Genomic DNA, 27,743 nt, shown 5'->3' with positions numbered 1-27,743 from the left:
TAGTTTACTTAAATGTGATTTTTCTGATTTTATTGAGGCAGCTTATTTTGATAAATCTACAGTAAATGATCTAGGTTCCTTCAGACCTGCATTTCTGTAAAACAATGTTTTCAAAAGGATGGGGACAAAAATGAACTGTAAATACTCTTTTAAAGCAGCTTAATGCGATTGGTATAGTTGGGAAGAATAAGCAGAAATCTCTTATTGCATAAGAAGGAGAGAGAAATTGTGTGCTTAATGGATGATACTAAACAGAAGGGATACATCCCAAGTACTTCAGTGATGTTAACTCTGCCTTGTCACAAAGTCATTACTAGCAAAAGTACTTCTCTCATAAAGCTGCTGCATGTAATCCGTGGTGGTAAGCCAGACTGTGTCTTCTCCTGGCGCTCCTATCTGGTAACGAAAAGGTTATTTGCCGTTGGTGTACATTTTTGCATGTGGAGTTCTTTAGAAATCCCGAGCCTGCGCTTATTTTGACTGCAGCATGAACCCTGCCCCAATTTGTAATAGTTACAAAATCATTGTATGGAAAATCAGTTTTCCACATACCCTTTTCATAAGCACAGATGATTAGATACATGATTATGCTGATTATACTAAACACACAGTTGTCAAAGTATGTTATGAAAGTAGGGGTCCTTTCTCTCTTTACTTCAATGTAACAATGTAATTGTACTGATACACATGTTTCCAAAGATCTGGTTTATGTTCACTCTCAAAAACTTAGCAATTCATTTTCTGATTGGACTGGAATTACAAAATAGCGTGCAAATAACGTACTTTAATGTTGTTTCCCTGAGATTTTATGTCCCATGGTGGTTATGTTGAATACATCCCTAAACGTAGGTGGAAGGTTTTGTGTACCCATACCCGAGCCTATATTGTTACGTAACTAGATAGCTTTGTTCCATTGCTGGTGACTTCCCTTTTACATTTCTGCTTTTCAGAATCCGTTCTGTGGAGCTGAGCTTTCTTTTGACAAGCTGTCACTTGCAGATTTTTCTTTATTTTAGCTTCTGTGCTTTGGGTGAATGAAAAGCTGTGGTACTTCAAAGAGAAACTATTTATATTGATTTTCTTTCTCAATGGAAGAATGCGCTTGAGTGTTGGCATTAAAAGTGTCTGCTGCGAGGATGGCGCTACCATGGGTATCAAACTTTAGGTTTTGATTCTGGATGTCCAGAAAGTCTGATCACTGGAGAGCCCTTTGGAAATTAAAATAGATCATTACCTATCTGCATGTTTGCATTACTGTGACACATCACATGAGAGAAACACTACTTAATTTAAAAGGAACAGGGATCAATTACATTAGGGAATACTAAATCTATATAATGAATGTTTATATTTTTAGCGTGTGATGTAATGATTAATCTAGGGGAAGATCTCATAAGACTGAAAGATGTCTGAGCAATCAAAGAGGGGCAGAGTTGTGTGTTAATGGCGTGCAGCATTATTCTTGAGGTTGTTGTATGAAAAAGTATTTTCTGGAGAAAACTGGTAGCACTAAGAGAAGGAATACTTGCTAGAGATAAATGTTTTTCTTTTTTTTTCTTTGTAAATAGTGTATTTATGCATTCTATTTGAAATGTGCTTGTAGGAATAGTTCCCCTTAAAACATACTTTGCTTTGGAAAATGAATAAATATGGAGAAAATAAAAGCTCAAATACTTTCCTGTTGAGTGTCTTTTGTGTAATTTGTTTTATGGCAGTATGTTTCTAATATGTAGTGAATAGAAGCCTGCCACTTCTTTCAAATTGTTTAATTATCAGAGTAAATCCCTGCATAAGCCTAAAACTACAATTCCCATTGTGATTCCAGAGTTGTTGCCACACTTACCATGGTAAGATGAAGAGGAAGCTGGTGGTTCTTTCCACATTTCCATGTGGATTTGCATTTTGCAGTTTTATTATTGCATGTTCATGTTTGTGTGCGCAACTACGTGCGTTTTGAAGAAGGGAAAATATCTAGCTGGTGCTTGAGGTTCATTTGTTTAAAAGCTTACCACATTTATTTTAAGTTTTAGACTCTCCTTCCTTTTGTTCTACAGTAGTCTGACATCTAGTCTGACAACAGTACTGTCACACTGACTTTGTCTTTTATTCCTAATTAATTACCTTCATATCTTCCAAGAAGGAGTAACAGTTGTGGCTTCAGAAGTACTAGAGAACTATTTAGTTGTGGCAGTGACATCTTCAGTACTTTCATTGTTTTATCCTGTAAATATTGCCTACGTGACATAGTGTATGTGCCACTTGCATAGTATAGGCTTTAGTTAACGACTAAACAAAACTAAAGTTTGCCAAATTGACTTTGTACCCCATCGCCTTGCTGGGTAAGAATGCTTCTCTTTGCGATCTTGGGATGGGGTACGCAAAGCCATTCTTTGCATAACTTGCACCTTGGCTAATTAATTTTGAGAATTAAGGCAATAGTATTTTGGGTTTTGTTAACCTCAAATACGAAGAACTGAAAGCAGCAACTGCAGACCTTGTAAACGGAAAAATTTACTGTAGTATGTGCCTGCCACTTAGGTAGTTCTGTGCTCAGTATTTTAATAGGAATATCTCTCATCTGTGATTTGAAATTTAGTAGTAAGGCCTGATACAGTCTTATGTGTGTGTATTTTCAGCCTAAGATTGCTTAAGTGACATCTTTTTCCTATTGTTGAGCAGTCATTTTTAGAAAGCCAAAATAGGTTAGAGATGAAATAAAGCAGTGTTTTTGAATAACAAGTCTTAAAAATACCATTAAGTTTGTATTTGGTGAATAGCAAGGTATTGCCGTAACTGGCAACACTTGAGTTATATATTATGTTGAAGACTCTTATTGTCAGGGTTTCTAAAGTCTGTTTGAAAAAGGGAGTTGAGCAGGGGCTAACTTGCCACGGATCGGCTTGCTGAGCTGACTTGATGCCTGGATGCCTGATGGTTAGATCTGGTGACAGACACAGAGGGAGTCTATGGTCAGGCAGTTGTGAGAGGCAGGTTGGGACCTTTTCTTCGGAGCAACAGCCATGCTCAGTTTAATATTCTGAGAAATCGTACCCTGAAGTAGTCACTACAGTTTTTGGACAATAAGGTTGTTACATAACTAATTGATTTCTGCTACCTCAAGAAGTATTCTTTTTCTCATTCCTGGTAAGGCACAATAGGGACTCACTGTCTGTACATCTTCTCAGCTCTTTTGGAGGCAAACTGGAAATCAAAAAAGGATTTGGGGATCTGCTCTTTCATGTAATGAGCAGGAGTCAATGGGAGAAAAGCCTATACCCCTAGTGATTGTCTGTAGCCCTGCATTCCTGATAATGGGGAACACGCTGTAATAGCCCTAGTATTTTTCATCTGTTCCAGCATTTTTGTTGATTTTTTTTTTTTTCCTGCTGCATGTCAAGATGTGTGCTTTTTCTTCTTCCTTGTACCAGATAATGCCTGCAAGTGCTTTCTGAGACATAGCAACAGAAGCTTGTGGGTGTCAATGTAAGGGGGAGTTGAAGAAGAGGATGTGCTGAGTTCTTGCTCAGAAATAGGATAACGGAGAAAGAGAAAGAGTACCTGCAGTATTTATTCAGGGACAGTATGTGTATCTTTGAAAAAGACAATTTTTAGTAATTTTACAGCTTGGAAAAGAAAGAAGGTATTGTGTCTAAACATACTAGCACGAATGAATACAAGATTTGCATTCATTCCCTTTTACACTTGAAATTTTATATAACTGTAGAGTATGTAGTCTTTTAATAAGATAGCTTTTCATGTGATTATATCTTATAAAGGGTATGTGAAAATAAAGTCTTGAATCAAGAGTGCTTTGTCTTGTGTTTCTTTTTTTCCTGCTGAAATCAGGATTCTTTCAATTAGACCAACAACAGCAGTTAAGCAATATCCAAAATGCTATGGATGTGCTTGATAACACTAAAAGCAGTGAAAAGGAAAAAACAAGAACAGTTTGAGTAAGCAGCTATTAGATTTTGAAGGTGCAGCAGTCCTTCAGGTGACTGACCTGAGTCTGATACTTGATGCACCAACGCTGTGCTACTGTAGCAGAGGAGAGCAGCCCAGTGCCTTGGATGGGTTCATGCAACCATGAGTCTTCAGGGACAGTGCTTCCTGTAAAGGTGTGGTGGTTTCACATGGGTAGGTAGACAAGCTCTACCACTCTGCTCACTCCCTCCCTCCCTAAAAAAAACACAGAACAAGTTGAGAAAATAGGACGAAAAGGACAGCTTCTGTGTTGAGATAAGGACAGCGAGATTGCTCACTAATTATTGTTACGGGCAAAGCAGGCTCAGCATAGGGAGATTTGTGTTATTTATTGCCTATCAGTGGCAGACTTCAGCAGTGAGAAACTCAAAGCAACTTCCCTCCCATCCACCCTATTCTACCTCCTCCCCCAGAGCGGCACAGGGGAATGGGGAATGGCGGCTGCAGTCAGTCCCAGACGCTTTGTCTCTGCCGCTCCTTCATGGTCCCTCTCTGCCCCTGCTCCACGTGGAGTCCCTCCCACGGGATGCAATCCTTCCCAGACTGATCCTGTGGGGGCTGCCCACAGGCCCTCTTCAAGCACTGCTCCCACATGGCTCCATACCAGGGGTCCATCCCCCAGGAGCAAACTGCTCCAGCACGGGTCCCCCATGGGTGAGTGGCAGCTCCCCCCAGACCCCTGCTCCTGCGTGGGCTCCTCTCCATGGGCTGCAGCTCCGGCCCTGGGGGCTCTCCATGGGCTGCAGCCTCCTCCAGGCCACATCCACCTGCTCCACCGGGGGCTCCTCCACCCATGGGGGGGCTGCAGCGTGGAGATCTGCTCCATGGGAGACCCATGGGCTGCAGGGGGACAGCCTGCTCCACCAGGGGCCTCTCCCTGCACAGCCCGCAGGGGAACTGCTGCTGCCTGCCTGGAGCACCTCCTGCCCTCCTGCTGCACTCACCTGGGGGCTGCACAGCTGCTTCTCTCACATTTTTTTTCTCTCACATTTTTCTCACTCCTCTCTCCCAGCTGCTGTTGCACAGCAGGTTTTTCCCTTCTTGAATTATGTTCTCTCAGAGGTGCTGCCCATGTCCCTCAGCTCTGGCCAGCAGTGGGATGGAGCTAGCTGGAGCTGACTCTTCAGTAACGTGGGGCAGCTGCTGGGCTCTGCTCACAGAGGTCACCTCTGCAGCTTCCCTCTACCAAAACCTTGCCACGTAAACCTAATACAAAAGGTACTGGACTTTAGTAATTTCTTCCTACAAGGCATTCTAGCCCAATCATGAAATTGTTGAATCTACCGTTCCAAATTATCTGTACTCACCTTATCTACTGACATCTAAATAAATAGCAGTACTACAGTAGAGAACAGCATTTGTAGGTTCTTTTCTTATGTGAAAGAAGACTTACTTGCCCTTTACTTAATAGCTACTAATGGATCATTGCTTTTGTGTATGTTGGACAGTCCTCTTCTGGTTGTTTTTGATTTATGTGTGCTGCTTTTGTATACCTAGAATTTGAACAGTCAAATGGGAAGTTCAGACTAAAGCCAAGCCACTTGCTTTCTCATGAGACTTAAGTCTGGACAACTGGTTCCTTGAACTTTGAGTAGTCAAGGATTTCTTCACTTGCCAGGGTTGGGCATGTTCTTTTGTGTGGAAAAAAAAAAAATATTACTTGCCAGATTCTTCTACTAGCTCTTGCTGACCTTGCCTTGATACTCGAGGATTAGTCTACAGCCTTCCTGCAGGAGATGAGCAATTCAAAAACTAGGTAATATATACTGAAGACATTTCAACCCAAATGGGTGGAGAGGTGAAGGATAATAACGGTATTTCATTCAGGAAAGCATCCAGTGGATTGGGAGTGTTACTGTTTGAGTATGCTAATGCTTTTCAGGCCCTGTGCTCTCTCTTAGTGACCTTGCTTTGATACTTGAGGTCTGAAGTTGCACTTATCACAGTAATTGATTGTTTGCTGGTAGCCGAAATGATTAATGTCACATTTGTCTGTGCATGTTGCAGAAAGAGACTCAGGAAAGTGACTTATGGTGCTGTATGTGATTGATACCTGCTGTGGCATCCTTGTCAGCACTTGCTCTTGCAGGTGCTGGATCCTCCTTTGCCCTTTGCGTCAGTCAGATATCCGCTGGTAGATTCCCTTCCTGCACCTCCCAGGTAGTGCTTTGCCTTGCCAGTTAGTTCTGAGCTTTGAGCACAAATCACGGGTTGAAATTGTTGGCTTCTTTATTGAGCGGCTGTTCCAACTGGTGTAATCCCCCTCCAGTATCACCTGTCTGTACACAAAGCCCATGGTGCCTTCTGGAAAAGGTGTGGGCTTAAGCAAGTCAGGGGAAGTGCTTATATTTAAAAGAATTTCTGCTGTATTTTCAGGTTATCTGTAATATTTTGTAAGAGACAATAAAGTTAATGCTCTTAAAAAGAATATGAGAAGCAGGTATCAGAGCTGGTAGGAACTATCGCTGTACTCTCTAAAGTTCTTACTGTTAGTCAGCAAGATAATCTGGCTGGGATGGTGATGACCAAGTTAGATCTACACCAAGAAAAAGAGTTAAAGGGAGTTATGTGAAATCTTTACATGGAGCAGTGCTTCATTGAATAATTATGCAAATCTCAGCAAGATACAGTACAACGCAAATATCTTCAGCTGTTTGGAAATCAGAAATTTAGCTTAAATAGTGAGATTCTCAAGTGTATGCATAAACCAGCCTTCTGATTTGGGACTTTTGGAGTGTATATTTTAAAACAGTTTTTCTTATAATAATAGGATTGAATCAGTCGTCAATTCTATCAAAGGAGAGAGCATATAAGCAAAAAGAAATTGGATAAGCATTTTTAAAGATTGCTTTTGCCTTTGTTTCTGTTTATATGTCAGCTGAATCATGTAATAATTTCTGTAGTTGTATCTTAAAAAGATGCAAAATATTGAAATAATTATAGATGAAACATATTTGGCAGCTGAGCTTTATATTTGGATTTTAGAATAGTACACACAAAAAGTTATATAACCTTAATTTCATGTGCTGTTTAGTGAATGGCTAAGTAGAAGAACCAGCTGAAGCTGCTCACAAAGAATTCAGAATGATGTGCTTCTCATTGAGAGATGCTTTTTAGTTTCAGATTTGACTTGCTCATTGGTACGCTTTGAATGCTAGACTATTTAGCGTGTTGTTTTAGCAGTTGTTTAGCTGATATTTTCTGGATCATGTCATCAGTTTTGGCACTAGGTTGCTAGGGCAAAGACTTATTGTAGCTGGGCCATTTCAAAGCTTCAATGTTCAGGCTGTTGTTAACACTTTTGAGATGAAGTGGGTTACTTGAATGGAGTAGTGTTTAAGTTCTCATGTTCCTAGAATGCATTAAATGGAAAGATGTAATTGTGGTGTAAAAAAATTAACATTGCAGTCTTGTTTCCCTATTATGAAGTCAGCATTTTTCTAAGCTTCAATGAACTTTTGAGAGAGAGAAGTCTGTCAGGAGTCAGATTCTACCAGCAAGTAGGGATTTTTGTTCTTGCGAACTCTGTGAAAAAGCATGGCTTCTCCAATTAATCTAGTATTTAATCTTCTGAAAGATTGACTTCCTTTTGTCTTTAAAATATTGTTATTGAGATAGTGGAGTAGATATTTTCTCATGACTGTTATAAAGATCTTCAACTTTAATCCCACTTTGACTGCTTTATCTGGGAAGAATTTTTACAAGGAAAACATTACTACAAATGTGATTTTTAAAATCACAGAAACACTGCTATGGTGTGATTTGTGTGTTCACAGTGTACTTTATATAGCTAGCACTAGCAGTGTAAAGATTTCAGGGGTAATACAAAAGTATTGGGGTAGGAGTTTGTTATGTACTTTTTGCAGAAATAAATGAAAAAAATCGTATAGAAATTGGCAACACGTAGGTTTCAGATTTTTTCTTTAAATTATAGCTTTTATAAAGAGAATTGATAGAATGATTTTGTGTACGCTGTTTACTGTAATCAGGATCAAAGCCTTGGGAGAGAGGGCAGTGATGTATATTATGGAGTCATTTTTAAAGGAGCTTGATTCTTGTTTTCTTTTCCTTTGTTTGTTTGTTTGTTTGTTTTTTTAATGGCATTCTCAGTTCAGTGGTAAACAAACTGTTACTCAAAATTTATATGGCAACCTAGTAGTTGAGATAATTTGGTATCTCGTGATTTTGTAGACTAAGCATATTCTGGTAAAGACATAAGATGTAATTATTTTTTGGCTTGAAAGATAAATCTTGTATGTATTCTCATTAACATTTTAAAAATACTATTGCAGCTGTGTTGGGGTAGAGGAGCATCATGCTGTTGACATTGATCTGTACCATTGTCCCAACTGTGCAATTCTCCATGGACCTTCTCTAAGTAAGTATGGGTTATTCAGATATATATTATATCTGAATATATTATATCTGAATATATTATATCAGATATATTATTCACATATATTTATTTTATATTTTTAATGTCTCTTCTCTCGAAGTGCTATTGAAAAAGACTGTTCAGAGAGATGTTCAAGATGACTTTGATTATTTAGGAGGTACTGGTTCTGTGTGACAAACTTTGAACTGGTAAAAAAAACAACAACACAAACAACAACAATCTCAATAACAAAACCTACAAGCTGTCTTTTTTTGAGAGAGGTTCCTTGATCTGGAGATGAAGATAGAATAAAATATAAACCACAGCTGTAGATTAGACAAATCAAAGCGTGCAGAGCTAGAAGAAAACAATCTGTACTTGACAGAGAGAGAGAGAGAGAGAGAGAGAAAGACCAAAAGTTAGGGAATCATTTAAAAAAAAAAAAAAATGTCAAGTACAGGTAGTGATGCTTTCTCTTACTGTACATATTACATGCTACTTCAAAAAAAGAAAGAAAAAAGTTCCAAAAGACTGCTCACTATTTTGTATTTTAATCATGAAAATCCTCATACCTAGGAAAGCAACCTTGAGAAAATAAAAAAGGTAGCTTTCTTATCTTTCTTGATGATTAAGGAGTATGTGTCACAACAATCCAGTGTAATTTGAGAATTGGAGCTTGCTGTCTTACTTTTCTTTTATGTCCTTGAGACTTACATTGCTCTGAATTCCAGGTATCCGATTTGTAAACATGTTCCCACCAAATTCCTCAAGGAATTTTGTGAGTTACTAGAAGAGACTATGAAACAGTGGCAAGAGAGACAGACCTCTTTGGTTCTATCAGTAGATCCACTTCAGATCTCTACAGTGAATGTAAAGATAACATTTCACTTCTGAAGAAAATGTTTTTTGTCTTTCTGTAACTACTGCAAGGGCACTGCTCTATCTGATTCCCTAGATTTTTCAACATGACTTCTGTTCTCAAAAGAAAGTAATGTAAAAATGAATTTCACCTGTCCAGCAATGAATTAAGTTTCTATGTTCAAACCTGAAAAACGTATATATGCACTGTGTTTCTTATGCACGAACATGAAAAATGTCCGTATGTGCTTAGTGTCCAAGCACTATGTTGTGGTCATTTGTGTTTTTTCATATATATTTTTTTCTTTGCTTGAAGACCACCTAATGGTTTACAGCCACCTCAGGATCTAGAATCATTACAAAGCTGAACTCACTTTACCATTTAGAAGCTATAATTTTGAAACCACTGCACCTTCACTGGTAGTTCTGTGGACTATGAATGAAGTGATTAATTTCACTTATTTATGCAATTAATATATGTTGTATAATATGTATTTTGTGTGTAGGTTATATTTAATACCTTCAATATTAGCTACCTTCAGGTTAGGGCCTGAAAAGTCAGATAAATGTACTTGCTTGTAGTTCTTACTGTTCTGGTCACCTCTTTCAGTTAAAACACTATGTGTCTCTTGTAAAAATATCAGCCATTTCTTTTCCCACATTTCTGCCTATATTTTTTTTCCCTTTGGAATAGAGGGGCTGGGAGAAAGAGTGGAAGGGGGTACATATCAGGCTTTGCAAAAACTAAAAAAAAAAATAAAGAGTTTGGAACTTTTTTCTTTTGTTGATTTGACAGAACTAGTGTGCTTCATCATCCTGTTGATTCCTGTGAATAACCTTTTTTTTTTTTTTTAATGCAAAGGCTTCTAGTGCTAATGCCAGCTGTGTTTCACCTGCAGCAATTTGAGTCATTTCTGTGTTGGAAGTCTTTTAAAAGACAAGAATCTGTAGTAAAAATTATCCTTACTATATCATATTGCCTGAAGTGAGTACATCTAGATTTATTAGAAGCTTCAGGCTTATCAACCCAAGCAGAGGTGATATGTTGAAATATATCTTAATTTGTAATTTTATTAATTGTACTCAGCTAAGTTGTCAGAATCAAATCTACGATGGTTTGTGGTTTGGACTTCAGCATGTTTTAATGTTGAGAGAGACTGATAATGTTTCTTGACTCCAAATGTTGCAACAGTGCTTCACAGTGCTTCGGTTGTATGCAATTATGTGTAGAAGTAAAGACATCTTTTATTTGCTGCTTCATAGTCTGAAACCCCTTTGTGTAGAGGAGTTCTGGAATAGAGCAGAATTCACCTGTGTTCAATTTAAGAGGACAATCATATCTGTAATTTTGGCAGATATATAATCCCACCTAATAAAATGACACTGTGAAAAAAAACAACCAACCAACCAAAATAAACTGCAAGAATATACGAGAAACATACACTTCATCCTAGTGGATTTAGATTCACTATCGTACAAAATTAATTATGTAAGAACTCCAGTAATTAAAAAATCTACTGTATAGTTAGATGTAAAAATCAAATTAACTAATACAGGAGCATTGATCAATTTCTTTTTGTATTTCAACCAAAAAAACAAAACAAAACAAAACAAAAACAAACAAACAAAAAGCCTCCTGATTTGATTATCTGTCATTTTTCAATGGGAGACCAACACACCAAATTTTATGTGAATGTCTAGTTTTTAATTTTCCTTGGCCCTTTAAGTATAAGGAGATGTTAAAAACGCAATTTAGTTGCTTTTGGATTCTCAGGTTCCCCAAATTGTAATAGAACAGTAACTTATTCTTTGTTCTTTACTATTATTTTGTGATGGAGAATACCAGTTTAGAGCAACTCAGAATTTCATTGTTTTGGGGCACAATGCTTGCATTATATGCATTGTGCTTGCATAGTAAAGGTTGTACCTGCCAAAACACCTTATACCCCAAATTGTTATGGTAAGATAAGTAGTGGATAAAATAAGGGTGGTCTTGTTTCATATGGAGAGGTAGCACAATGGGATTAGGTTCTGTTAATTCTGTACTAATGCATAAAACGAAGTCTTCAGGATCTTGAAGAGGTTGGATTCTTCTGTTTATTAAAAATAAACCCCGGATATTTAGGAAATCAAAATTTGAGTTTTGTTGATTTACTCTTTAGGTTTGAACAATCTTCATGTTGTTGCTGTTTATTTATGTTGCACTCAGTATGGGATTTTGAGTCTTTGTGTATAATGCACACTGATGTTGTAGATGGGAGGAGCTCTAGAAGTCCAAATGGTCATTGTCAGCTCTTCTGAAGATTTGTTGCAATAGGTAGGGTGTCACCTGCGTAACCAATAAGGTTTGTTAATCTCAGCTATGTGTCTGAAGCATGTCTGGCTCACTGATAGAACGACTGCTAACCTTTGGCATCTGATTTAACTAATTCAAAGTTTAATCCTTCTGAAACTTCTAGTGAAAAAGAGGAGGAACTGGCACAGACATGACTACACAGAGTTGGATGATGGCTCCAAACCGGTGCAGGCTGGAACGCGGACCTTCGTTAAACAGCTGCGGGCTCGTTCCTTTCCAAGGTACAAAAGCTCACTTAAACATTTCAGTGAAAAAAAAAAATAGAGAAACTTAGTGGGCTGAGTATGTCTTCGAGAAGGTGAATAACGTTTCCCTGCTTCAGAAAATTAAGGCCTAGGATTATTACTTCCTCCTCCTATCCCACCCTCCCCATCTGAAACAGTGAGTCCCTTTTTCAGGTGGATAAATTCGACCTTTCATGCAGTAGCTTCCCCTGTTCAGTTTTGCACTGGGCTATGTTGTCTGTCAGGGCTGCTACAGGGTGATGGCTGTTGAGTTTGCTTTTCTTTTGGTTTTGTTTCTCTTTCTTTGAGAACAAAATAGAATAATTCAATTGGAAGGAACCTTCAAAGCTCATTTAGCCCAACTGTGTGAGCTTCAGGGCTAACCAAAAGTTAAAGCATGTTATTGTGGGCATTGTCCAAATGCCTCTTGAATGCTGACAGGCCTGGGGCATCAACCACCGGGCTAGGAAGCATGTTCCAGTGTTCAGCTACCCTCACAGTAAAGAAATTTTTCTTCATGTCCCATCTGAAGCTCCTCTTGTGCAGCTCTGTGCCATTCCCTTGCACCTTGTCATCAGTTCTCAGGGAGCAGAGACCGGCACCTCCTGCTCCACTTCCTCTCCGCAGGGAGTTGCAGAGAGCCATAAGGTTGCCTCTCAGCCTTTTTTTTTTTTTTCCCAACTAGACAACACAAGTGTTCTCAGCCTCTTCTCACAGGACATGTATTCCAGCCCTTTTACCAGCCGTGTTCCCCTCCTCTGGATGCTTTCAAGTATCTTAACATCCTTTTTATATTGTGGAGTGCAGAACTCTACACAGTGTTCAAGGTGAGGCTGCACCAATGCTGAATGTAGCAGGAGATTCCCTTCTTTGGACCTACTGGCTATGCTGTGTCTGATGTATCCAAAAATACAGCTTTTCCTTCTGGCTGCCAGGGCACGCTGCTGGCTCATGTTGAGTCTGCTGGCAACCAGCACCCCTAGGTCCATTTCTGCAGGGCTGCTCTCCAGCCATTCTGCTCTAGTCTGTACCTGTGTCTGACATTACTCTGTCCTAGGGGCAGCATCTGTCATATACCTTTGTTGAACTTCACGCTGTTGATGATTGTCCAGTGCTCCAATCTATCTAGATGCCTCTGTAAGGCAGTGTGGGTGCAGCAGCAAGAGTGGTTGACGTTTACTTTTCTTTTTATGTGCCTGAACTGTCAGAATACTGTCTATTCTTCTAGTCCAGGAAAGGAGAGATTGGGTAATTACTCCTCAATTTCATTCCAGATAACAAAGCACATTTACATGTGCTCTAGCCTACCCATTCTCTCATGCTTTAGAGGAAAGTGGAGAAAATTGTTTGTAACAGAAATCATCTCAATCAGTCTATGCCTGTCTTTTTCACTGTAGACGTACGGGTTTTAACTCTTTATGGCTCTCTGTACTAACTCTGTATTAACTCTCTGTATGGCTTTTAACTCTTTAAAGGACTCTTTGTTGTTATTGTTAACATTAACATTATTGTTGTATTTTTTATTTTTTTGGGAGAATTCCTTTTTCTCATCCTCTTAAATGACTGTGTTCAATCGCATAGAAGGACTGTGACTTCCCAGGTTATGCTTGACAATAACTGATTCCTTACTGGTTTATATTGTTGTCCTTGTTTTTCAGTTTAATGTTTAGTTTGATAGTAATACTGGGTCCAATTCTTTTTGACTCAAATGCAGCCATTCCAACCTGTCCACCCCCAAACTGTGACATAATTATTTTTTTTAGTAGTGCTTGGATGCTCTTCTACTAATACTCCATTATTTCTTTCTGTTAGTGCTGATGAAGTAATTTTGAAAATGCATGGAAGCCAGCTGACACAAAGATACTTGGAGAAGCATGGGTTTGATGTTCCCATAATGGTTCCAAAATTAGATGGTCTGGGGCTCAGACTTCCTCCGCCAACTTTCTCTGTCTTAGATGTGGAACGCTATGTAGGTAAGGGTCACTGTGGAATATGTGCAAATGATCCTGTTTTTAAAGTAAAATAAATATTTGCATGATTATAAGAGCTTCTAGAGTGCTAAATATATACTATAAATTGAATGCTTCTAACCAGAGCATTGGCAAAGAGTACAATTAAGGCTACTGATTTGAATTTTGTTTGCGGTAGGTTTGTGACAGGAGTACACCATTACTTCTCAACTTTCAGAAGTGTTAATTTTGGTGCAAGCTAAACAGAGCATGTTTTTGTTCTGCTACAAGATTGTTCAGTTTTTGAGAATTGAATGAATCACTGTTAGGGTCGATGAAGATTAATCAGTGGTCAGACTACTGCAAAACTTAGTGTTTTGGGCTCAGTGAATTGGCGTTTCCATACTAAATCAATCTTTTGGAAATTTGTTCATTTCATTACTATGCCTATATTTTGACCTGCCAGGTTCTTCAGTTCAGGAACAAAATTGGAATGCTGCAGATTTACTTTTCTGGTTTTGAAATTAAAAATAAGAAAACTGAAATAAAATTGTTCTAGGTAGGATTTGTCAAGATGCTATTAACTTGGAATTTTAAAGTAAATATAGTGTGCATCTAGATGCACTCATTTCTTCATTCCAGAATGAATTGTCAAATTTGATTCCTATATAACTAAATAGACATAATTCAGTTACTGTTGTAATTTTGTCATTACTCCTTTCTCTTGGTTAAAGGTTGCTTCTTGCTTGCCTATTTCTACAGATTTCACTTGAATATATGTCTTATGTATACAAATTCGTGTTGTATTTAGAAATTAAGCTTGCCTTATGGCTTAATTCAATGAAATCAGACTGTGCTTAGAAGATAAGCTGGAGGGGAAGAGTGTAAAATGTTTACAACAGAGTACCTGCATGGTTTCCAATATAAAAAGCTATCCGCTAATTATGGCAGAAGTTTAGTGCAGTTGAAGGAAGATCTATTATTTGTAAAGAATTCTCAATGGTCCTTGTGTTATATATTCAAGAACTGTGGTGATGATTAAAAGGAAGAGTGAGGAAGAGATCTGCCTTGATAACATTCTCTACACTAGTCTTTCCAGTGACAGCCACAAAACCAATTTCTTTCTTTCTTTTTTTTTTTTTTTTAAACCAGTTGCAGTGATTCTGTATTGCTCTTTTTTTTTTTTTTTTTTTGTTAACCCAAGAAAGAGTATCTTATCTTTAGACTTTTTTCAGTTCTGTCCTTTGCTGACTGTAACAATTAAAGCTAGACAAGTAAAAGTTGGTTTATACCAGTCTGTCCTTGTTCTAAGAGAATGCTAGCGATAGTGGAGTATTTGTACAGAAATATATTGATAAAAGCTGGAAAAAAGTAAAATTTCTCTTAAGCATCTAGAACAGCTGTTTTTATCTGTGGTAGGATTAAGAAAGTCATCTTGTCTTTCACAGGTGGTGACAAAGTGATAGATGTAATAGATGTAGCAAGACAAGCAGACAGCAAAATGAAGCTCCATAATTATATTAAATATTTCACAAATCCTGACCGACCAAAAGTATTGAACGTGATCAGCCTGGAGTTCTCGGACACAAAGTGAGTATTGACTTCAGTTCCTTGAATGTAGGAAGTGGTTTTCACTAAGGTGAACACTGTGTGTAGGAATATAATGTCTCTAGTGTTAAAGATAAGAGGCTTCATATTTTATGTAGACAGCTACTGTGATGTAATATGGGTATAAAACATTTTTACTAATTCATAAGTAATAACTCTGTAGGAAGCAAACATTTAATGTTGTCATTTAAAAAGAGGGGCACTTACTCTTGATCTTATTTATGTATATATATTTTTTTTTCTTTAAAGGATGTCTGAATTAGTGGAAGTACCAGATATTGCCAGAAAGCTTTCATGGGTGGAAAATTATTGGCCAGATGATTCTGTCTTCCCTAAGCCTTTTGTTCAGAAGTATTGCTTGATGGGTGTCCAGGACAGCTATACTGATTTTCATATCGATTTTGGAGGAACTTCAGTTTGGTACCATGTTCTCTGGGTATGAAGGCTTCTCTATTTATAACTGTATGAAACACAATTTACTCAGTGTGCAGCTTTCTTCTGTGGCATTATTGCCTGTTAAGAATGATTTTTCTTAGCAGGCAAAGGAGGAGCTGGAAAGTGAGAGTGAAGTTGATGTCTTGTTTTCATGCTTTTAATTTATCATGTTGGTGACTTCTAGACTATGATTGTTTGGTTGACTATTTTTACTATTTTAATAGACCGGTAGATGGTATAGTGAGGTTTTAGTATTAAAAAATGAATTAAATGAAAATGAATGACATTGTTGGGTGTTTTTCACATCACAAAATGCATGCCCGTTCTTCCCCCCCCCCCCCATTCGGTTACTGTACTGTTAATTAAGGTTTTGGACAATTGCAGCTGGGCCACTGGTCAATCAGTTGCTTTTGTTGCAAATAACTCAGAGGTAGTACTGTGCATCTAAGAGAACATATATTTATTTATTTGATGTTTTTATTTAATAGGGTGAGAAGATCTTCTATTTGATCAAGCCCACTGATGAAAATTTGGCTCTCTATGAGTCTTGGAGCTCATCTGTCACCCAAAGTGAAGTATATTTTGGGGACAAGGTTGACAAATGTTACAAATGTGTTGTAAAGCAAGGACACACTTTATTTGTTCCAACAGGTAAGATTTTACAATTATTACTAAAACATAGCATGTTTAATTACCAGGAATTAAGGGTATCTTAAATGACACATTACATTATCAATAATTGGTTTATTCTGGATTTCTGAATGAATGAAAAGAAAAAAAGGAGTTGGAGTCTGGAATAAGACCCAAACAATGATGCCAGCTTTTGAGACAAATGTTTAAAAAAAAGAAAAATTCTGTAAGACTGATTAAAGGCTTCAAAAAAATCTGATCTGTACTGACATGCATTTTTGCTGTTCCTGCTTGGTAGAATGGATATCCTGACGGTAGTGAATGTCATAATTATTTTGTAATCTCTGTAATATGTTTGGAGTAGAGTTGTGATTTAAAATTAATCTTGCATATAGAAGAATACCACCTGCTGGGAGGCTCTCGAGAGTTATTTAAATATTGTTAAAGATACTGTTCTTAAATAACAATCGAATTGTTCTGTTCAAGATATACTATGTGGCTTTACTGTTGTTTTAGTCAGTGTCTGGGGAAACGTAGGATAGGATTGAAATACACATCCTCCATGAAGAGTCAGAGGTATTCATCTACTATGATGAGTGAAAAATTAAAACCATACTGACAAATGCAAAATGCAATTGGAAATACGAGGCACTCTACATTTCATTGCACTTTTTAAACAACAGAAATAAAACAAAGCAATTTATAATATTAATTTAAAACAAACAACAGTTTAATTTGTTTAAAACAAACAACAACAACAAACACAAACACCAATCCTTAGATTGCTTCTGCTATTGTCCCCTTCAGTCTTTTATATTCCATTCTGTAATTTCATTTGAAGGCAACATAGTAGGTATGTTGGTTATTCAGCATAGCTACTAGTTTCAGGTCTTTTTGTATGTGGTACCACAACAACTAGAACTGGTTGTTTTTAGCTGAATGAGAGCATGGTATAGTTGCTTGTGATTTGGGCTGATCTTGCATCAAGTTGAGGAGCTTTCTTTCTTTGTACATGTTGCCTGTGCTCAGTTAAACCATGGGCTAATCTCCAAATGTGTGGCCAACTGGTCTGTTGTTGAATACAGAAAGGTCTGCATGCAGGTAAAATCAGAAAAAGCCTTGGAAAAGGGAACTCTGTATTAGTTTATTTATGTTAAAACTGCACGGTGTAAAATTTAAATGCAACCACTTTTAATTAGGAAGCCGATATGTTCTTTTGTATACTTAATTGAAATTATTGAGTGGTAATCAGATTGATAGTGTAATGTTGGCCATGCTTTGCCATGCTGAATTGTTGAGTTCATGAGGACAATATTTCAAATACGTGACAAATTAGCATAGTCAGAGTACCTAGACTGGGTTTTAAATTGATCATTAGTTTCACTAAAATTAGAATGGCTACACTGGGAATAATTTATAGAACTATTTCTGAATTCCTAGTAGAAAAAAATCAGTATTGCTAGATTACTTTTTTTTTAAAGTTGTGCAAATTTTTCAGTTACTGTAAGAAACATGTAAACATGGAAAGTAATATATTTTCTTTTTTACTTTTATTACTCTATTGTTCAGCATGCTTTTTTTTTTTTTTTTTTTTCCCACAGTAACTTATTATTGCTGATTGGAAAGGAAACTTTGGGAGACTTTTCACTTAAAAAATCAGTGGTGTTCTGTCTTTCCCCCTCTGCCACCCCCAGCTCCTACCCAGTCAAAATGTCTTGAAGGCCTTATCTGCTTGTAACTCCTTTAGAAAACTACATTTCCATTAGATTTCTGAAACACTTTCTAAACCACATGTTGTTAAAATCAAGATTATTTTTTCCTGGTGCAGAATACTAATTTGCTTTTTTTAGTTCAACATACAATATTTTAAATGATTTTTAGTGCGTACACGCAAGTATTTAAAAACAATCTTTCTTAAAATAATGTATATGTATTTATTAAGTTTCTGAATCTTTCATTTCAGGCTGGATTCATGCTGTGCTCACATCTCAGGATTGTATGGCTTTTGGAGGAAATTTTTTGCACAACCTCAATATTGGCATGCAGCTCAGGTTAGTCTCGACTGTTACTATACCTTTTCCTCAGTAAGTAGGATATTTTTTATGATAGATACTTTTCTTCATGCTTGTAACCAGGATCAGATGGGTACAGGCTCTCAAAACAGACAGTAGTGGCATTTTCAGTTAGACTAAGCCCAACATACTCTTGTTTCACTTCTGCAAAGCTTGTTTTAAAAGTAAAATGAAGGATATGCACGAATTTAATTAAAAAACAAATAAACAACAAAAAACAAAAACACCACCACAACAAAAATCCCTCTCCCCACCATACTTTGGTGATTAGTATAAGCAAGTAAACCAAAGCTGAGCAAGCCCAGGTGTGCAACACTGAGTTGAAATGAGCATCCTCAAGTCAGCATTGCTCAAAGGGCAGCTGTGTTTAGTTTTTGTCCAAGATGTGGAGCTGTCTTCTAAACATATTGTTTTTATTTATTACAGTGGAATCCTGATAAAATTCCATCTGTTAAAAGATCACACACTGGGTTTGTATCCTAGTTTTATGAAGTCCAACTTTATTCTTAGAAGTGCAGCAGTCAAACTTGATAAGGTCAGAGCCTGGATGAGACCAGAGTTGAATCTTGTCTGTGGTCTTGTTGGGATTTAAATTTGTGGTACTTCTTTTATTTAACATGACCGTGCCTATTTTATTTTATTTTGGACGTTATATCAATTTGAATGATTACATGCTTAAATAATAAATTAGATAAAGTGAATGTTTTTTAAATGATATTTCTGTTTGTTCAGGTGTTATGAAATGGAGAAGAGGCTAAAAACCCCAGATCTTTTCAAATTTCCTTTCTTTGAAGCCATCTGTTGGTTTGTGGCCAAAAACTTACTGGAAACATTAAAAGGTAATTTTTGTCCAGTTTTGAGAGAGATGCATATATCTGCTTTTTTGTTCAGTTGACAGTGGAGAAAATTATGTTACTGCTATGAGAACAGGAGAAACTTTTTTTTTGTGTGTGAAAACCAGCTCTGTATTTAAACAGATTTTGGTAAATACTGTACTGGTACAGTTCTAGATTCAGCAGTTCTTAGTACAAGCTTTCTAGGGTAACTTGCGCTGTGCAGAATTCTTAGTGTAGGCAGTGATGTGTGTAACGAACGTTTTGTAGCACGCTACTGACACCTTTGAATTGCTTATTAGTGCTTATTATTCAACGCTAATGGTGTATCTGGTCAGTGAAGATACTCTGTCCTGATGATCTAGAATATTTGAGATTCTGGCACAGTGTAGTTAGGCTATCAGCCAGATAGCATTAATTTTCCATTATCTGACAAGGTCTTCTTAAGGCAGATACGAAAGCTATTTCAGTGTGTTGCTTAAGGTCTTGAATACCCTTTGGTAGCCTTTCTCTCCTTTCAGCAAACAATAGGCTCTAAATGATCCCATTAGTTTATGCCTGTGGACTGCTTCTTGGTGACTTCAAAGTTGAATGTAAAGGTTTTGTTGCACCTTTACAATTTCCTTGGACCTTTTCAGTCAAACTACCTGATGTCTTCTGCCCTTTCTTGTTAAGGGGAAGGCAACCATGAGGATTTTTGTAAGAAAGATGTATCGGTTCTTATGAGCAGTGTTAAATCATTTATACTGATGTTTATCAGTAGACATCTCAACAGGCTTTTGTTCTTGACAGTTCACAGTCCTTTCCAAACCTCCTCATCTAGTCCTTTAACCCATGTATCTATACCCATGTGTAATTGAGGTTGAGAGAATGCCTGACTTCACCTTCTTTTGCGTAAAATATCTTGCCCTCTGCCAGCTCTGTTTAATCTTATTAATAAATACCGTATTTCAAAGGAGAGAAATAAACCTTCGGAGAGGATATTGCTGAATTCAGTGTTTGCTTTAAAAGAGCACTCACAAAACCTTATTCTAAGATAAAAACCTTGAAAATGATCTGTTCTTCTTTCAGCAAATGAAGGCGTTGAACAACTCTAGTTTCCTAAATGAGTATTTAGAGTTTCTGGATGAAATTAAAACAACTCAGAAATTTAACCGAACAAACTTAAAGGGTTTTTTTTTTTTTTTTTTTTTTTTTTTTTTTGCTTCCAAGAAAGATTGTTTTCTTCTTGAAAGTTTGCTTTTGTTGGTCTCACACCTGAGTATTTAAAATTTACAAACATGACAGAAGATATAGGAGCTATATTTCTGCTGGAAGATCTGTGGGATAGATGTTTCTAAGTAATCTAGTTAACTACATGTTTCATCTCTACATGTTTCCCTCTTTTATTATGCACCTCCTTACTTGAGTAGATATACTAGGAGCCTTTTGTGATGTGGTTCTTAAGGGAGGGTCATGAAGCATATTTTCATGTTATTTTTAAGCTGTGGCTTAGCAGGTTATTTTGCTGCAGAATAGTACTAAGATCTATAAACCTATAATGAAAAATCAAAATTGAGGCTTTCATGGCTAGTGTGATGATTATGTTGGGTTTTGGCATCAAGACTTACATAGATCACGTGTTTACCAGTCAGAATCCTTTGTTTTTAAAATAAGGGATGGTACCAGTTCAGCTGTGAAAGGTAATAGCAACTACCAGCTTGTAATGCATCGAATACATGGTTGTTAGCAGTACTTTGTGAAATTCACATCAGTTAGCAAAATCAGTGCACTGTGTTTTTCTGCTTCTTTTTATGAAAGGATAACAAAGAGTCATAAATCTTTTGATTTTGTCTTTTCATTGGTAAAAAGTATATTCTGTTGCTGTAAGTGTTGTGGCATTCACCTAAACTTTACTCTATAGCTCTAGGGACTTAGAATAATTCTGTGACTTTTTCATCTGTACAATGCTGATTAGTTTTAATTATTCTTATGTAACACAGTCCTTTTTTATTTTTTACTGCAGCTAAAAAAAAAATAAAAAAGTCCAGTCTGTGGTGCTGCATTGTATTCTCAAAATTTTACTGAGTCAGCTAGTGGGCAGAAAGACTCCTGCTGCAGCTCAAAGGCCCGCCACTCCTTCTCACACCCTTTAAAAAGTAGGAGGCACACTGGAGAGAAGAACAGCTGTTAAGTAGCAGAATTTTCCTTTTTCTGCCACTGGACTAATACATAGCTTTATTAGTGCATTTTTTTAAAGGAATAAAAAGAAAAAAATAGTTCTAGGGCTTATTCTTTTCCTACTGACAGCAGGAAATATTTTTCAGGAACATAGGAAGAGTCTGCAGTCTACTCTTAACTTTCTGGAGGATTTGTCTTTTCTCTTCCTTTTTCCCATGAAGGAAAAGGGAAATTTTAAAAGGAATTGTAATCACTTGGGAGCACCAGCTTTCTTAACAGCAACAGCTTTTGTAGCAGAGTGTTGTATTTCTTCTCTTTACCCATTCTTACTTTGGAGCAAAAATGATGTACACTAAGAAGGAGAACTCTGGTATTAAAGTGTGAGCCATTTGCTGTATGTATGGGAATAAGCAGTAGGAATTCCAATTGAGAGATGCATCCCATCCTATGTACCTCTGGTCCACATTGACTAAAATATTTCTGAACGAAACAGATTATTTGTTTCTTCAAATAACATTTTTCTTCTACATTATAGGTCTGTTTTATTCCAATTGAAGTGTAGTATGTTGTAAAATTTCTAAATTGCCCAAGAAGAAGCCAAGAAAAAAAGATGTTATGTAGAATCACTTTAGGTTGTGAGGTTGTGGGTTTTGTTTATTTGTTTGTTTTTGTTACATTATGCATGCAAGTACAGGATGTAGTATTTCACTTGCTTGCACAATTTTTCCTTTTCTTGGGCTGTTTCATAATGACAACTTCGTTGGCTGTGGGTATCATTCTACTGTTTTCACTTACTGCATTTCTAAATTATTATCTGTATCCTTTTTAGAACTGAGGGAAGATGGTTTCCAGCCCCCAAGCTATTTAGTGCAAGGAGTGAAGGCTTTACTTACTGCTTTAAAATTGTGGATGAAAAAAGAGGTAAGTAAGAGAGTAAGTGGTTTTGTTTGCTATTTTGGTGAACTCTGTTTTGATTTAGAAAAAAGTGAAGGTTTGTGTCCTCATATTTAAGATTTTTTTTCCATTAGAGTCTTTCAGTACTCACTATGGAGAGTGAAAGTATGTGCTGCTGATCTGGGGAAGAGTCATCATGACAATTTTCTATGACTGATGCTAATGAAGTCTTTTTAAGCTAATGAATAAGCTCTTGTATTGTAGCTGATAGAAAGAGAATCATGCTTCACCCCAGTATGGGATAAGAATCCTTGAAGATAAGCCAGTGGGAGTTTTTCTAATAGGTCTGTTTATACAGTCAATTCATCCTCATCTGAGGCAATGGAAGGTTGGAATGCCCTGATATTTGGATTTTCCATTAATGTCAGTGCTTTGGAGAGCACGTCAGGTACACCTATATTGCCGAAGAGCCAGTTGAGATCGAGGAGGATATTGACTTTGGTTGTTGAGTACTGTCCCTCCTGAACATTTGCTGGCTTGTAAAATCATTAATACGTTTTCTGTGCTGGCTTTGCTGGTGCTCTGCTCTCTAGGAAGGCTTATTTATTTTGGCACAGCACTGGACCAGGCCTTAACTCCATGTGTATTTTTTTTTTTTTTAAGTGTCTGAGCTAATGAGCCCTCTTGGAACCTGTGCTTCTAGGAAGTGCTGTTCAGATGGTCAGTTTGTTTCTGACTGAGCTTATTAATTCTAGTTTGTTGCTGGCCCCACTGACCTGAACTGGCTCCTGGAGATTTGTTTGGTCTTTCTGCCCACAGGTTCTCCTTGGAAGAGAATTTGTTGTATTACATCAGGTATCCTATTCACACAAAGCTGCATCCAGCATAGTAAGCTTCATGGAACTGATGATGAGGTGTAAATGTAGAGGTGGTTAACACTATGTGTAATCAGCTCAAGTCCAGCCTGTATAGCATTACTGATTACAGAGGGTCAAGGAAAGGTACACCTGTAACACCTCAGAATTGGTTCTCCAGTGTGTCATTTTGGGTCAAGTCCTGCTAGTAAGTAGTATAGCAGTATTTACAGGAGGTTGTGCCTAAGATATTAAACCATCTGTGAATCCAAACTATCTCTGCATCCATGGAAAATAAGCAAGCTGATTAATCTAACTTGATAAACAAGAAATATAACCGATATGAATCCTTATTTTTACTTGAAGTTGGATTGGAATTCCTCTTTTATAGATTGCCATAGGATAGTATTGTTGTGTCTGTGTAGTGTAGTGTCTAGCATTTAATTAAATGGTTTGACTAATACTCTGTCTAGAATGTGGTATGTTTCCTACTTTCCTGTGGAAAAAATAAAAAAATAATTGCAGATGCTGCATTCCAGATGCTTATTAATGAGATCAGTGAGTATTCCCAAACCACTGGCTGAAGACACTTCAGTTGTGAGGCAACTGCGCAGCCTTGGTGATCTATTGAGAACGTGGCCTGCTGTTCACCTACTATCATGTTTTGTAGCTTGCCTTCACCGTTTTTAGCTGCTGCTTCATAAGTGAGCTGATGCAGTCTTCACAGCAGACCATGTGTGTGTTAGGCTTGTAGCTGTATGCAGCAGAAGACAGGAAGAGCTTTGTACATTGCTATATCATCTGCTCATGGTGAGGATTTCAGACAGATTCTGAGAAAGAAATGAAAAATGAATAGCCTACAAATGGGAAGCCTACTCATGAAGTTTCACATTCCTATCATGGAATATGTCTCCTCAAGACAAGTGGATTATGTTAGTGTATTGCTGTGAACTACTTGTTGAAGCATTTTAAACTCATCTTCAGCAAAGCAGCGGTATCTTCATTTCTGCAATGTTTAAAAACTGCCAAGAGTTGCAAGATGCTGAGAATGGAGATGGAGTGCTAGTAAAATTGTCTTAGTTTTCTTGTCTTGATTTGAATTGAGCTTGTGCAAGGTTTTTATCAATAGGTGTATGTTCTGATTACTTTAGCGCAGATGATCAGCCTGCAGGTTAGTTGATACACACAGTAAAGATGATGACCTATCCAGTCGTTTGAGCTCTTGGATCTTAGCTCTGGCTGCCTTCCAACTTATGTAAGCAACAGGTCTCAGTTTCTATTTTTAAGATGCTTGATCCATGTACCAGTAAAATTATTTTGGGCAACTGTTTTTTTTTTTTTTTTTTTTTTTTAATAGCTGTTTTAAGAGGGATTCCCCCCCCCTCCCAGGGAAAAGGGAAATAGTTGTGTTCGTATTTTTAGGTACCAGTATGCTTAATTTCAGTGCTAAAGATTTGTGGATTCTTTAAGATAGGTTTCTCAATCGACTGTTTATTTTCAATGTGTAAATAATGATTTCTTGAAGTTTTTGAATGTATTACAGTTTTTTCCACTATTTTCTTTACCTGTAACACTTGACATACTTAGTCAATTTTGCTGCTAGTATTAACCCTACTAAAAAAGAATTCTTCAGTCCCAAAATGTTTCCAGAGTCAGCATGCAGAGTCAATTTTAAAACAAGTTACATAATAATGATGATAATTTTTTAGACATGGTATCTCTAGGTATTCATATTTCCTGCCCATCTGTTCTTGCTGTCAAACTGTTAGCCTGATATATCAATTTGAATTTGTTGGCATATTTTAGTTGCTTGGATGGACTTTTTTCATAATTACTCTGACCACAGCTTAGTTGAGAAAGCTTTGATGTAAAGAGATACCTTTTATAGTAACAAACAAGTGAGTTTGCCAACGGAATTTAATTTGTTCAAAGACTTATTACAGATTTTACTTGCAAAATAATGTATTTCTGCTTCAACTATGGTTGATTTAGTAAGGCTTGCCAGTATTTTTAAGCCAGAGAAGCTTTCCAGTCAGCGTTTTATAAAATTGCATCAAAGTCTCTTCCTCTTGAAGTCCTCATGGACAGGAAGGCTTTTTGGGAGAGTCCATATGTAGAAAGGACTGAAAGGTCCTAAAATATCCATTAATTTGTTGGAACAATTATACTTCTGGTGCCAGAGGTGCTGTGTTCCCAAGTGTGACTGTGTAGAGGTGATGCACCGGAGAATGAACAATTGTAAATAATAGCAGCAGATTTAATACTCCCTGTATCATTAATGCCACTGAAATGAGAATATCAAAGTTATACATCTGGTTGGTTTTAAATGACTGAGAGGAAGCCAGATTCAATGAAATGTACTTACAGTATCAAATTGCTTCTAGCAATAATTTTGCTGCCGGACCTCATTTTTGAAGTGTGAATATCTGAAAGTGTTTGTGAGACGTTTTTGTGTTTAAATAGTCAATTAAGGGGATACCAGAATTCATGACAGTCATTCTGGTCTCTGTGCGAGTGTTTTGTCTGTTTAATATTAACTAAAGGTGTCTTGGGGCAAATTTAAACTGTACATACAAAATATTAAACTTGTTTTACTAGATCTAACTGTAGAGCGTTTGGGCTTGCTCAGATTAGTAATACATACATAGTAGATCTGTCTGTGCTATGATACCGTTTCAGAGGATTAAAGGGAACATAAACTATTACGGTGTCCCGAGTTGTTTTTATAGGGAATGAGTTTGAATAGCTTTCTCCAACCTACCACATTTTAAATAAGCTAAGGAGGTTGTTTAAAAAGTGAAATGTGAGGCAGATGTCCAAAATCTGCTTATTGCTATTCCTGATTTACCATTAAGAATAAATTTCGTCATAGTGAAATTCTGTTAGCCTTTAGGTTTTTTTGAAGGTCATCATTCTGAGTTTGCTAAGTGTGACTCCATACTGACTATGCTAAAGGGGGGAAAAAAAGAAGTTAATTACAGAGAAATAAAATGGTGTAAGTGATTATCAGGATAGCTCTGCATGACCACTTCTTTAGATTCTTAGAGATTCTAGGAGAAGCTGTGGGATGGCTGACCTTGAGCCTACCTTTATATATCATGAGTGTCAGACACTGAGGGATATCTGCTCCCTTCTAAATTTTGGACTCGAAGCTTCAGTGTGTTTATGTGTCTGTCCTAGCAGTTTGCTGTAATTATTAAAAGAAATCAATCTGGCTTCTTCCCTTCAAACTTTTTTTTTTATTATTATTATTTTTTCCTGTAAGTTTCATTTATTTTGTACTACTTCTGCTTTTATCTGGAAGGGAAAAAAAAAAAAAGAATTAATTGCCTTTTCTCCATCCTTTGCATACAGCTTGTAACAGAACATGCCTTTGAAATTCCAGACAACATTAGGCCTGGACATCTCATAAAAGAGCTCTCAAAAGTGATTCGTTCTGTAGAGGTAAGAACAGAGACAACCCTAAAGTCTGCAGGAATAATCTTTGAATCAGGGCATTCCATAGTAGCTATGCATTCATTTGACCTTATTCACCTCTTTATTTAAAGTAAATATTTATTGATATTTAATATATTTTCTCATAGAAAAATGAGAAAATTTATTTTCTCATTTTCTAGTTGAAAATCAAGAGGAAAACTGTTGGAAATACAATGCTTTTGTTGTCTGAGATAAAGAAAATGTGTAACAAGGGTGTTTTATGTAATTAAAAAAAAAAATCCACAAATTTTAATGGTGAAACTATTTGTAGATCAGTATTTCTAAAATGTTACCACTTATAACTGATAAAATTTCATGTGGAATTCTGCTTGTATTGCAGTCTTCTATTCCCTTGTTTGTTGTGATCTGTTTGTCAACTCTTTTGCTCTTTTTTTGCCCCCTCTTACCCCCCCCCCCCCCGCAATGTTTTGCTCCTTTACTATTTAATATTGATTATACTGAAAACTCCTACATTTGTCTATGGAGAGAGGAGGTCTGAAACCTGAATAGTTATCTATTGGGTACAGTACATGTATACGCTACCTCATATGTCAGTGCTGCACTTCTGTTATGGGGGAGGTTAAAAGCCCCAAGTGGGAAAGAGGAACTGTGTAACTAAGGCTTGTATGGCAAGTCCATAGCAAATATGTAGTACTTCACTAAAAGGCCTAAAAATGTTATTTGTATAACTTACATTCCATTAGATGAGTGGGAAGCAGCACTTAAATATGTGGATTTGTCCCTGTGTGACTGTTCTGAAATATGCCTTTTTAATTAAAGGAGGAAAACAACAAACCAGTTAAAACTCAGGGAATTCTCGGTGTGTGTGCAGCGTCACGGTCTTCACATGAAACAGCTTCTCCTCACCACTCCAGACGAAGGGTGAGGAAACTGCGAGACCATGCTACCAAAACTCCTTCCAACCTGGACATCTTGGAACTCCACACAAGGGAGGTACTGAAAAGGCTGGAGATGTCACCGTGGGAGGAGGCAAGTATTATGTTACGTGAAAGAAAAGCAAAACCAGAACAGAA

At 37.1% G+C, this 27,743-nt stretch overlaps 1 protein-coding gene across 2 annotated transcripts in view; it reads left to right on the top strand.

Annotated features, from left to right (window-relative positions):
- Window positions 1-27,743, top strand: part of KDM7A (lysine demethylase 7A) — a 58,906-nt gene that overhangs the window by 16,260 nt on the left and 14,903 nt on the right. For both annotated transcript variants that reach the window (XM_032197382.1, XM_032197373.1), the window contains exons 2-12: window positions 8,277-8,362; window positions 11,677-11,794; window positions 13,610-13,770; window positions 15,195-15,336; window positions 15,604-15,790; window positions 16,278-16,440; window positions 18,383-18,470; window positions 19,224-19,330; window positions 22,314-22,405; window positions 26,587-26,676; window positions 27,490-27,699. In XM_032197382.1, the coding sequence (XP_032053273.1) occupies window positions 8,277-8,362; window positions 11,677-11,794; window positions 13,610-13,770; window positions 15,195-15,336; window positions 15,604-15,790; window positions 16,278-16,440; window positions 18,383-18,470; window positions 19,224-19,330; window positions 22,314-22,405; window positions 26,587-26,676; window positions 27,490-27,699 (1,444 nt within the window). The remainder of the gene's footprint in view (window positions 1-8,276; window positions 8,363-11,676; window positions 11,795-13,609; window positions 13,771-15,194; window positions 15,337-15,603; window positions 15,791-16,277; window positions 16,441-18,382; window positions 18,471-19,223; window positions 19,331-22,313; window positions 22,406-26,586; window positions 26,677-27,489; window positions 27,700-27,743) is intronic.

Source organism: Aythya fuligula, chromosome 1 (assembly GCF_009819795.1).
Source record: "Aythya fuligula isolate bAytFul2 chromosome 1, bAytFul2.pri, whole genome shotgun sequence".
NCBI lineage: Eukaryota > Metazoa > Chordata > Aves > Anseriformes > Anatidae > Aythya > Aythya fuligula.
The sequence above is the reverse complement of the archived record's forward strand: the minus strand, read 5'-3'. Positions and strand labels throughout refer to the sequence as shown.